The sequence below is a fragment of the Echiichthys vipera genome (genome assembly GCF_963691815.1).
Source record: "Echiichthys vipera genome assembly, chromosome: 7".
NCBI lineage: Eukaryota > Metazoa > Chordata > Actinopteri > Perciformes > Trachinidae > Echiichthys > Echiichthys vipera.
In genome coordinates this window covers 9,813,915-9,826,362 of record NC_139832.1, presented here as the reverse complement: position 1 = coordinate 9,826,362, position 12,448 = coordinate 9,813,915, and the positions used below count along the sequence as shown (strand labels likewise).

At 42.4% G+C, this 12,448-nt stretch overlaps 1 protein-coding gene across 1 annotated transcript in view; it reads left to right on the top strand.

The window, feature by feature from the left end:
• frmd4a (FERM domain containing 4A) overlaps positions 1 to 12,448 on the top strand; it is a 60,852-nt gene that overhangs the window by 35,995 nt on the left and 12,409 nt on the right. Inside the window, exons 5-12 of the mRNA XM_083917246.1 lie at positions 1,638 to 1,722; positions 3,511 to 3,567; positions 4,381 to 4,403; positions 6,446 to 6,529; positions 6,641 to 6,706; positions 6,808 to 6,865; positions 7,081 to 7,167; positions 11,905 to 11,981. Of these exons, the coding sequence (XP_083773372.1) occupies positions 1,638 to 1,722; positions 3,511 to 3,567; positions 4,381 to 4,403; positions 6,446 to 6,529; positions 6,641 to 6,706; positions 6,808 to 6,865; positions 7,081 to 7,167; positions 11,905 to 11,981 (537 nt within the window). The remainder of the gene's footprint in view (positions 1 to 1,637; positions 1,723 to 3,510; positions 3,568 to 4,380; positions 4,404 to 6,445; positions 6,530 to 6,640; positions 6,707 to 6,807; positions 6,866 to 7,080; positions 7,168 to 11,904; positions 11,982 to 12,448) is intronic.

Genomic DNA, 12,448 nt, shown 5'->3' with positions numbered 1-12,448 from the left:
TAGGTGTTTTAGGCTGTGGCGATGGTGATCCACATTGTGAACTTTGACACCATTTTGAGGCTTCACCTCCCCCATTTCTTTTCTTGCCATTCAGTCCAATCTCTGACTTCAATCTCCCAAAATGTTACACTGAGGACCCCCCCCCCCCTCTCTCTCTCTCTCAGACACACACACACACACACACACACACACACACATCCCAATCTATTTCTTGGACAAACTGGACACAAGTACGCACGTACACACATACGCACATATACACGTACGCAGATTCAAGACTGCAATGGAACAACCATCAGCCCAAATGTCAGGCCATTAGTCATTTAAGCATATTGTTTTCATTAGGACAATGTAAGGTTTTTTTTGTATGTGTGTGTGTTTGTCTGTGTGTGTGTGTGTGTGTGTGTGTGTGCAGGTGCATGCACGTCATGTATTTGCATGCTTATGTGGTATTTGTGTGATGCATGTGTTCACAATAAATGCTTGGCGGATGCCCACCTCCTGCTGATTCAGTGGGCACCTTTTTGCATGCTTGCTGCTGTGCTGGCAGTATGTGTATGTCTCATCACCACTGTGGCTTTAATTAAATGTTCACACTGAATATTGACAAGGCCCCTCTCATTCTCTCTTGCAGCTCAACGGGTAACACAATTTAAACCCTCCAATATTGATCCTCCTACAATCCCTTTCACTCAATACCTATACACTCATAGGCACACAAAATCGACACATTCATTCACGTGTGTTCACTTGCAGGGATACATCAAGTCACATACTGAAGGTTTTTAAATATGTTATATTTCGATGTACATTTCCGCCAGGGGTGAGCTAACAATGAGTAGCTTCCTAGCATGCCATCATAGCTCCCCTCTGGCTCTGCATGCATTCATGAGCTAAATTTAGCCTGCATTATTATGTTAGCTCCCTCCTCACCGTGCTGCCAGAAGTGGGTTACTGTGCTTCTCTCTCCAGTATGTGACAGAGAGAGAGAGTGTGTGTGTGTGTGTGTGTGTGTGTGTGTGTGTGTGTGTGTGTGTGTGTGTGTGTGTGTGTGTGTGTGTGTGTGTGTGTGTGTGTGTGTGTGTGTGTGTGTGTGTGTGTGTGAGTGTGTGTGTGTGTGTGTGTGTGTGTGTGTGTGTGTGTGTGTGTGTGTGTGTGTGTGTGCTTAATTACTGTATGTGCATGTGGAATCACTACACACTGCTGATGATGCAGAGCGGCAGACAATGTGTGAAGTGCATCATGTGCACATTCAATCCGTGCGTGTGCTTGTACGTGAGCGCGTGTGCATTCAAATTGTGGAATGTGCTCACACTAACAAACTAATAATGGTTCATTGCCAGCAACCATGGTCAGAGAGGGAATTGGTTTAAGGGGAAGTGAAAGGATGTGAAGGGTCAGCCTTTGGTATGGTGTGCCCCCCTCTGGTCGCTTTGGTCATTGCAACATTTCTGTCACATGCTCATGATGCTACCATCACCTGCATATTTAACTCGTTCTCCTATATTATTTGTGTGTTATTTTAGTTTGTTAAGCAAATATATTATAAACCGTACCGATCTTCTTTATAGAACTAAAGGTCATCTTATGTCTTCATTGTTGCAAATGTATTGAAAATTGTCCTTCCATGTTTTCAGGTTCTACATAGAGAGTATATCCTACCTTAAGGACAATGCCACTATTGAACTGTTTTTCCTTAATGCCAAGTCCATCATCTACAAGGTAAACTCATTATTATGTTCTCATTATATATATTCCTAATATTGGTGACTTGTGATAATGGATGGATATATTTGCATTGCATATATGTGTCGTAGTAATACTCTGTGATTTTGTATTTGAAACTAAGGACTAGAACTTTATGTAGCATGCCACATCATTAGCCCATTTTGGTTATGAAGTGGCCAGCTTGGACTTCGCTCTTCCACATTGATTTGTTGAAGCAGAAAATGTGAACCATTTGCATCAGCTGTTAGCCATCATGCTATGTGTTGCCCTGCATTCCAGCTAGTGACTAATGTGACACATTTACTGCCATCTGTCATTGTTGAACCACATTTTATTTGAATAAACACTTAGCAAGTTGCCAAAAAAGAAAGGCATATATATATATTTATATATATATATTTTTTTATTGTACATTTGGTGATTGATTTAAGACAGAAGGCCATTTTGTGCTTGGAGTGAGGGGAGTATGTCTGTTAACTGGTTCACTTTCTCATGTCATTATTAATCTACCTGCTACAGTGACACCAGTGTCAAAAAGTAATTTGTTATGTCCAGAAGAGGGCGTTTGTGGCCTGAAGGATAATAATGTCAGTCAGAGCCCTATAGAAAATGTGATGATGTCATAAGACCCATTATTTTCTGTCCTGACAGTGGTGGTTCCTTCATAAGAGTCAAATCCAGTACATTTAAATACAGTGTATCATCCATCAATGAACATAGAACCAGCACTTCTCACCTGTATGTTCTGACGTTTTGAACAAATCTAAAGTATGTTGAATGCATGTTGACAGAGATGCCGCATCCCTCTGCTAATTTATCACAATTCACCCTAATAAGAAAACCAGCTAAACACCAAATGATCTTTCTCTCTAGCCTGACACTTGTGTGGAATAAGACAGCTTGCAAATAGATAGCAAGAAAAAAATGTCACATGGTATTTTTAGAAAACATGTTGCATTTACTCAGTAGTTGGAATATAGTAGATGCATGTTGACCCTCTGCTGTCAATGTTTGTAGAATTAGTAAGAAACCTCCCCTGCTGTGCTGTGGGAACACATACAGTACAATAGCACATGCTATGTGACGATTTGTAGCCACACTGGGTGGTATACTCAGGGTGGGTTTGTTCTGTCTTGTGTTTCATCCTGGCTGTCTGATCTCCCAACCAATTTAGTGGTGGATTGTAAAGAGTGCATTCCTAGCATACTTGACCCACTACCCACTGCCCCCTAACCCTTATCCTTATTCATCTCTCCCTCAATGCTGAATTAGCCTTCCATGTACGTATATGTACACGCACATGGGTAGAGATTCCATGCAAAAACGCAAACAACAACAAAAGACTAATTAGCATGCATTTATGAGCATCGCTAAAGACTCTTCATCCCCTTACACTTTCAAAGGAATATGTCCTCAAATAATTAATAACAGTAGTACAATTAAAAAATACCTTTGGAGAATGTACTGAGTAACCAGTAACCAGAGCATCCATGCTTACCCTCCACCCCCAAACCCCCTCAGTTTGCCTCTAATCTCTGAGCTCAATCCCCATGAAGAGGTCATGAAATTAGAGAAGGAAGAGGAAAAACTGGAGGGGGAGTGGTAGGGAGATGAAACGAACAATCAACCCATCCCAAATAAATGGATGATGATCAGAGGCATGTCCACTTTTACTCCCAACATCGGCACAGTGTATGTTTTATTTATTTACTCGCTACCAGAAGTAAGAAAATGTATCATTCACTGCTCCTTTCCTCTCTTTCTTTTTTCTTTTTCTTGCAGGAGCTTATTGAAGTGGACAGTGATGTTGTCTTTGAATTGGCTTCCTTTATTCTTCAAGTAAGATGAAGTGTGTTTGTTTGTTTGTGTAAGTGTGTGTGTGCATGCATTTGTGTCTATCTGGATATAGGTTTTTCGCCATTAAGCACATGCAGCCAAACTTGCTGCTGTGTTTGAAGTTTTCTTCCAAAATGTCTCCACCAGCCTTTGATCCTAATTGACACATTATCTAATGCACTCATCAATCTGTGAGTACTGTTCAATGACGCTTGAAGGTTTTAAGTCCTAAAAACATCAACTGTCTTTCTTGGTAGCAATATTCTTGGCTACCTGCTAAATTCTTGTTGCAGCCAGTCAATGCTAATATAACAGAGCAGCGGGGAAACTCTTTTACTTCACAAATTCTTCTCAATGACAACCCTTTCTATTTTAAAGTATCCCTTTCTCAGAGTAGGTCAGTCCATTAACTGTGATGCTGGAAGTTCATGTTACACATAGACTGGGCTGAGTGGTGTGTGTGTGTGTGTGTGTGTGTGTGTGTGTGTGTGTGTGTGTGTGTGTGTGTGTGTGTGTGTGTGTGTGTGTGTGTGTGTGTGTGTGTGTGTGTGTGTGTGTGTGTGTGTGTGTGTGTGGTGCGCCCTCTGTGCAGGTGCTGATGCACAGTATCAGGTATCTGCTCTGTAGGCCTTCAGAGGTTTCACTCCAGATGGAGTTTAATGTTTCTCCCTGATGCCAGCACACAGCAGACCTGACTACACATCCACCAATGAAAACAGAACATAAACACACATTTTATGGTCACTGCGTGGTGCTCACATATCCATGTATCCTTTCTTCTCTCACTACCTTTCTATTTCCCTTTCTGTTCCACAGGAGGCTAAAGGTGATTTCACCAGGTAAGCACATTAGTAACTTGTAATGATGATATATAATGTACATCTAGATCATGGGTGTCAAACTGATCCAGTAAAGGGCCGTGTGGCTGCAGGTTTTCATTCCAACCAATCAAAAACACACCTGGTCCAACAAATCAACTGTGTGAAGACAGTTCAGGTGAGTGAGTAAGTCGAGTCGGGTGTGTTCTTGCTTGGTTGGAATGAAAACCTGCAGCCACACGGCCCTTTACTGGATCAGTTTGACACCCCTGATCTAGATGATAGGTTTCTAGGTGGGAGTATTCTTTTCCAATTTCACATATTCTGTCTCATCTTCTAAGTTTCTTCCCTCGTGGCAGGGGTGGTTGGGTTGATACATGTTGATTCCAAAGGGAGAGGCACAGAAAGAGGGACAATAGAAGTGATATCAGTCGTCTGTCTGCTCTCATGAGCATTGAGGTGCATCACTGAGAGGCTTATTTTACATCCCTCCCTCCTTTTTTACTGCTTGTTCCACTTCTGTTCACTCTCTCCAGCCTGTGCTGCCACTCATAAAAAAAGCATGTATTTCTGTGAGTGTGCGCGCGCTTGTGTGCGTGCATGTGCATGTAATGAAAGCCAGAGGGTCCTCATTGTGAGTTACTGCCTTCCAATTTAAGACAGGGCTCAGCATTGGGGACATTAAGATATCCTGATATACTGTACCATCAGGAAATGTAAAAAAAAAAAAAAAAAGTTGTGACAACTTCAGTTCAGACATATATGATTAAGTCAGTCGTATTAGTGAAACTCTATAGCTACGGAGATTTCCAGTCATGTACATGCTTCATGTGAGCTACGTTACACATGTGGCTCTTTAGAAGTACATCTGTGTGATGTTGGCCTAAATGTATGTCATTCCTCACCCCCTTATCCCTTTGTTGTGGAGATGATAACAGACTACAGCAGCCGTCACCTCTGACCTCATTTCCGCCGGTGAAAGGAGTAAATAAACACAATATCCTGCAGAGGGCTGGAATGTGACACATTATGGAGACATTCCTTTCACCCTCCTCCCCCTTTCCTAGCCCTCTTCCTCCCACGCACATATGCCTCCCTTCTCTAAAAGCTCTATAGATCCTGCCCTCTCTGCATATCTCTTCAACACCATACACTATAACCTTCCTCCACATTATGTTTCACTGATAGTTACTATAATGTTAAATACAACTCCATTTGTTTCAAGAGTTTTACAGGTATTTTTAGTACTGTACTTGAAATAATTTGAGCTTCAGTATTCATTTCAAACAATTTAAAGAGAAATACAATTTTAAGACTTAATATATGATTTAGTGACTTGTGAATTTGAACATGTCACAATTTCACAGTGCACACATGAGTTTGTTCAAATGGAGCCCCGATGCCTGCCCTTTTATATTGTGTACACACCCATGTTCGTATACCTAATGAGTAGTTACTTGAATGGATATCAACCAATCCAGGCAAACAGCTGTGTTCACACATTGAAGAACAGGCGGGCAGGGTGGATGGGATCTCTTCCAGGGTTTTAGCTCATAGGTTGTCATGTTTCCAGGGCTTTCCCGATCCTGAGGCCTTGGCAGAGGCTGGAAGGAGGCTCTGGGATTAGAGTGGGGTATTAAGACCTTCTGCCACTGGAGGTCTGAAAACTGGTTCTGGGGCCAAGTCTCTTTGCGTGGTTCCCTGTCTCATTTACCCTGTCTTTGTCTATCTTTTCCTCCGTCCCATTTGTATCTTCTTTTGTTTTTGTGTTTCTGTCCCTTCTCTCTCATGTTTTTCGGTCCTTGTCTCTGCAGCTGTTCTAAAATAAAAAGTGCCCAGTTTCTGAAATGGAGAGCATTTAGGCCATCAGTATTCATTCCTCTCTCTTGACTAAGCTTAGTTCTTTTCCCAACACTTTTCCAAAGGTAACATTTCATTTCTAGACAGTTCTGGGAAATATTCTGTTTTGCATTAACTTGTTGTGCTGAATATTAATAAATATTCTGCAACATAAATCTTGCAGAAATAGTATTGACCCATGTCTTGTGCTTTCTCCCTCACAGTAATGATGCAACCAGGTCTGACCTGAAAAAGCTACCTGCTTTGCCCACCCAGGCCCTAAAGGAGCACCCATCTCTGGCCTACTGGTGAGAGGATAGTCAGTTATCCAGAAAAGCAGCACAACATTGCACACGCTCTCCTTGTCTTTAACCCTTCCTAATATGTTACATTTTTACTCTTTATTTACTGTCCTGCAGTGAAGACCGGGTCATAGAGCATTACAAGAAGCTCAGTGGACAGTCCAGAGGACAAGCTATTGTAAAGTAAGTCTTTGTACAGTATGTGTCTGTGGTTGTGTTTGTGCACTGTATGGAAGGTTGTGTTTTCTGTAACCTTTACATGTCTGTCTTTCTGCTCCTCACAGTTATATGAGCATTGTAGAGTCTCTGCCCACATATGGAGTACATTACTATGGTGTAAAGGTACAGTTTTACTACTCTGCCTTTTCTTTTTTTCATACACACGCACCACACATTTTTGTTGGACCTGCAAGCAGGGAGTTTGGGATTTGGAGATACGATGGAGCTTAAAGCTATTTGTACTCTAGTCCCTCTTTTTCTTTCCCTTTCTCTCTCTTTTTCAATCCCACACACGTGCACAAGCTTAACCTTAGGTATTTTTCTGTTGTGTGTTTTAGGACAAGCAAGGGATCCCATGGTGGTTGGGTCTGAGCTATAAAGGCATCTTTCAGTATGACCACCAGGACAAAGTCAAACCCAGGAAGGTGAGATAATGCTGCCTCTGATCGCTCTGTACCACAAACTATACTCTCTTTAGCTTTAAGATTGTGCAAAATGTATGACATTTTTCTGCGCCTATTGTTTTTAAAGAAGACTGGGTTGTTAATATAATAAGCATGTTACTTTCGAAGGAAACGTTTTCAAGGCCACCACTGTCTATTTTTTCCATTCAGTGGGTCAGGATATTGTGTTTGGGAAGAGCACTAACAATGCTATACAAATACTACTGTCTGGAGACATTCAGTCTTGGAATGTTTTGCATCCTGTCCTGCTTTTATTTCTATGAATGAGGTCCTCCTCCCAGTCAATGCAACCAGTGGCTTGTCTGAGAGCCTTTTCTTACCTCACCTCTGACCTCCAGTCATCTTTAGGGCCTTGATCTCTGGCATTCAGCCTTGTCTTATAGGGTGTTAATGAGGTTAACAGCATCCCTACATACTGACCGACCACCAAGAAACTCCCACACACGTATACTGATACTGTGTTGCTCGTAAATGCACACACACACACACACACACACACACACACACACACAGGAATTGGACTGGACTCTGAACTCACCATCCTGATGAATACTTCCTGTCTGCCACAGCTTTCCTGTTTGCCACTAACATTGTACTCTGTGAGTGTGTGTGTGTGTGTGTGTTTGTGTGTGTGTGTGTGTGTGTGTGTGTGTTCCTCGATTGGTGCATTCCAGTCTAAATGACTGTCTCACCACTGAGCACCATTCCCCTATCATTTCCAAGTACTCCAAATGTTGTGGCTGCTAGGTGTTAAATAACCATGGCAATGGAAAAAAATGCAGTCCATTTTATCTCACATCGAACTCACAGACACAAACATCAAAACATACTGAGAAACCCATGAAATGTTCACAAACTGTGTTTTTTACAGATTATATACATGTTGGTTGATCGGGAGAAAACATGCTTAGTTAGAGCTTTCTCTGCAATGGGCAGATACAGACATTTACGTATTTTAGAAAGAGATGGTGGGAAGAAAGAGTTAATAGCATTACCACACAAGAGACTTATCAAGCATTCAGCTGCCATAGCAACAGTCAGTGTGAGTCATTGGTCCGTTAAGCTTCAGTACTGACCCCCTCACTGTCTTCCCTTCTCACCCCTTCTTTCTCCCTCACCCTCACACACACACACATGTTTAAAAGGAGAGAAAGTAAGACTGGGCCTCCTCACCACATAATCGGGATTGTAGTCTTAGAAGCTTGACCTTAGAGAGATTTGTGGACTGAATGTGTTGTTAATGCAACACCGCAAGACTGACTAAATCCCTTATTTCTACTAACAAGGCAGACAAAAGAGGGTGGGTGCTGCTCCGTTCCAAAGTTGTTCAGTGTTTCATATGAAGAGACACTCTTATACACTCTTATCATTCTGAGCTTTCCATATGTTATGATATTAATAAGAGTCTGTGACTGAAATTTATAATTTTGACTCTGTGTAATTTATAATTATGACTCTGTGTAACTCAAAGCACAGGACAAGTCGCCCTTGTGCTCTGTAAACTTCATGCCAGTTGGGCTGTTTGCACTATCTGTATTTAAAACTCAACACAACCTGACCTTGGGGGCACTCTTCTTGACGGGAGCCGTTTGTGCAGGCATCATTTTTCCTTGCAAGGAAATGATTTGGAATAAACTCACATGGAGAAAGCCGAACTTATTGTCTTCATTGACCCTTATTGACTAATTTTCCCACAATAAGTCATCGCTATTTCAACAAACTAGAGGAAGAGCAGTTGATGAGGGGATTAGTCAATCGGCTAGCCAGCCCAGTACCAGTATCCACTGACTCAGAGTTCACTAGCTTGTCTTTGCTCAGGTTTTCAGTACTTTGACTCAGTAAGGTGGAGGTAGAACACGAATTATGAGACATTATAGGCCAATTACAGTATTTTGTCACAGTAAAAAAGGTTGATGTTTTCAACACCAACCTTTTGTATTCATTAATAAGTTACTTCATCTTGTGCTGCAAAATAGGTGTGTGTACTGGAGGCAGTTGAGCTTGATTAGTTAGTCTTTTTACAAGGGGAGATCCCTGTTGTTTTTAAATGCAGACCATCTACCGCAGTTTATGTGGGGATGTTAACATACTTATCCCCCTCTGCTTACCGCAGGCCACATGCAGACGCACATACAGTACCCACAGACAGGGGTTTACAACTGAACCACACACCGTACTAATGCCTCTTTAGAGTGTTCTGACTCATTTAGAGGGAGATTATAGGGTCTGCGTGTTGACTGACTACCTGACTGACTGATTTAAGGCTAACACGGGAAAGCTTCTGTCAACACTGTAAAGAAACCTCAAGAAGGTTCAATCAAACACAGCAAATTATGGTTTAAATAATGTCATCTCACAGGCATTTCATAGCATATTAATACCTTTGTCTGCAGTGGATTGAGATACACACCCACTGATTTTATTTCATTTAGAGCAAAAACGCGCATACAGCCTGTTCTGATTAGGTTTTCCTTAAATGTCATCCCTCCAAAACACCACAGCCAAAACACAAACAACAGGAAGTGCCTCCAGAGTATATCTGTATCTCCATGACAACAGATGGAGCCCCACCCATGGGTGAAACAATAGTCGTTGAGAGCATTAGGTCCACTTATAGAAAAGAATAATATGCATATGCTATTTAAAATTTCTATTCTTCATGAAATCCCCGGGGAGCCCACTACACTGAGGAAAGGCCTTTACACTCTATCAGATCTGACCTTCTCATCTGTAATGGATGTCTGTTCGGGTGCACAGACGTTATTATGAGACAGGCGTGGGTCTTTGCACATGAGCTGTTGTTTAGGAATAGTGACCAATCACTTCCTCTGCTTGTGGGTTTTTGTGCCATTGTGTGTGAGTCAAAAGAAAAAGAAGATTTATGGCATTTACACGCATACATGCACTAGCCTCTCCCTGATATCAGAAGCAAAGAACAGCTTTGACTGAGTTCCTTAGAAGGAATCTGTCAGCATGTTTTTATCAGATATTCACGCTATTCACAGTCTGCCAAAAGGTTTCATTTATCCAGTGGGCTTATGTAACTGTTGCACTTTTTGAAACACCACAGAATGGCAACAAAAATGTCTCATTTTAAACTTGATTACACTTTTTAGATCATGTGACTGTTGTTTAGATACTCCGGATATAATATCTGACCCCTATTTGGACACTTACACAAGTACAATTTATCCTGAAACATCAAAGTCTACTTCCAAAACTGCAGCAGCTCTGCCCCGCTTATGGAGAGGACAGCTTTAGTGGTCTCGTGCCTGAACACAGTTACAAACACCTTTCTTATCTCCACAGCGCTGGCCCATATGTAGCCAACACACGCACACACACACACTAGCACAGCCACTCACTCACTATATCTACCCAGCCCGCTATATTTAGCACCATGCTACATTAGCACTTCACACTCCATTGAAAATGCACGGTACAGCAACAGTTTTGATAAGAGTGCCAATTTTCTTTCTGCGCGCTCGTGCACACACATACACACACATAAATACATAAGATTAGGCTATGTTTACATACTTTTTTTTCATCATATTTCTCCCCCTCCTCCCCTTTCCTCCCTCTCATCCCTCTGTCCATTGTTTTCCCGGGCTGTTGAAATTCCTGGGCTGTGACCTGTTCCTCCCTTAGCTCCTTTTCTCCTATTTTCCTCCCTCATCCTGTCATAGCTGGCTTTCTTTCCTCCTGTTTGTCAGTCCTTAGTTTGACTTTCTTTACTGATAGTTGATCAGTGTACAGCAGAGGTTTGCGTGATGTGTTTGTATGTCAACCCCAGCTGATAGATGCAGGCCCACTTTTGTTCTGAAATAGCCCACACTCTTCTCTAACAAGAAACAGACTCAGACGTTGTGAATGTGTGTATGTGTGTGCACCCCAAAGTCTGACTAAACAAAGCAAGGGCACTTCAATTGCTGTGGCCACAGAAAGCTTCTTTCCCCCTTCATCACTCCTCCCCTGACCCCTTCGATACACACACATACACACACACACACCTCCCAACCACAGAGCCCAGAGCAGGAAGCACAGTCCCTGAGGGAGGGAGGAGGGGTCAGGAGGAGGGGGGGCATAAACGCCCCTTCCCTCCTAGTAAAGCTACAGGAGAGGAGGAAACTTAACTTTACACACTTTCTCTCCACCAACACACACACATGCCTACAGATGGTGAACACCCACCATCTCATAACATTCTGTTCCCCTGTGTCTGGGAGGATTTAAGATACACACATGCTGTGGACTACGTCTTGGGGGAAACTTTCTCGCCCAGCTGGCTTTGGCTCGATTTAAAGAGGAACTGATGGTTCATAAAGAGAAGAAAAGAAAATCTGAGCAGAGGAAAGAAAGCCTCCTCCCTCTCACACTGTCTTTCTCCAGAGTGAGGTCATCAGGCGAAGGGATCCGCTGTGGACAAGACCGCCTGGTCTGGACCTGATCAGAGAGCCACACACTAGGTCCTCTTCTCTCTCTCCACCTCTTTCTCTGTTCCTAACTCCTCCTCTTCGTCAGCTTCTTCCATTTTTTTTCTCCTCTTCCTCCGTGTCCATTGCATTTTCTCTCAAAACAAATTGGAACGTACACAGAACAGAATAGAGGACTTGGCTGAAGGCTGCTTGGATTTAATGTGAAGCATGTTTTTGTGTGAGCAGCCCTGAAGGAGTGTGTGTTTCTCCTCAACCTCAGGTGTTCCAATGGCGTCAGTTGGAGAACCTCTACTTCAGAGAGAAGAAGTTTTCAGTGGAAGTTCATGACCCCAGGAGGTAAATTTATATCACAAATAGAAGCTGAGTGACTGAGTTGTTGAATTGCATGATACTAGCTCTACTGTAGTGATTGAATGTTATTGCTTATTGAATTTTCCCCGGCTACTATTTGGAAGTGATACAATTTTCCCTCAGTTATGGACACCTTCCAGTAGCTTTTACTGTAAATTACCACTGTGCCATATGGGAATGTGTGAAGATTCCAACTACAGTGCAGGAAAAGAGAGATTGGAATCTAATTCAGTAATGGTTGCAGCATTTGTCTTGGCAATAGGGCAAGTTATTGGGGATGTCCCAGTGGAGCCTGACACAGATTGATAGGCTGATTATTAACACACTTGTGCAACCATATGCATGCGAAAACACATGGTCTTTCACACACACACACACACACACACACACACACACACACACACACACACACACACACACACACACACAGGGTAAACCCTTGATAGTTGACC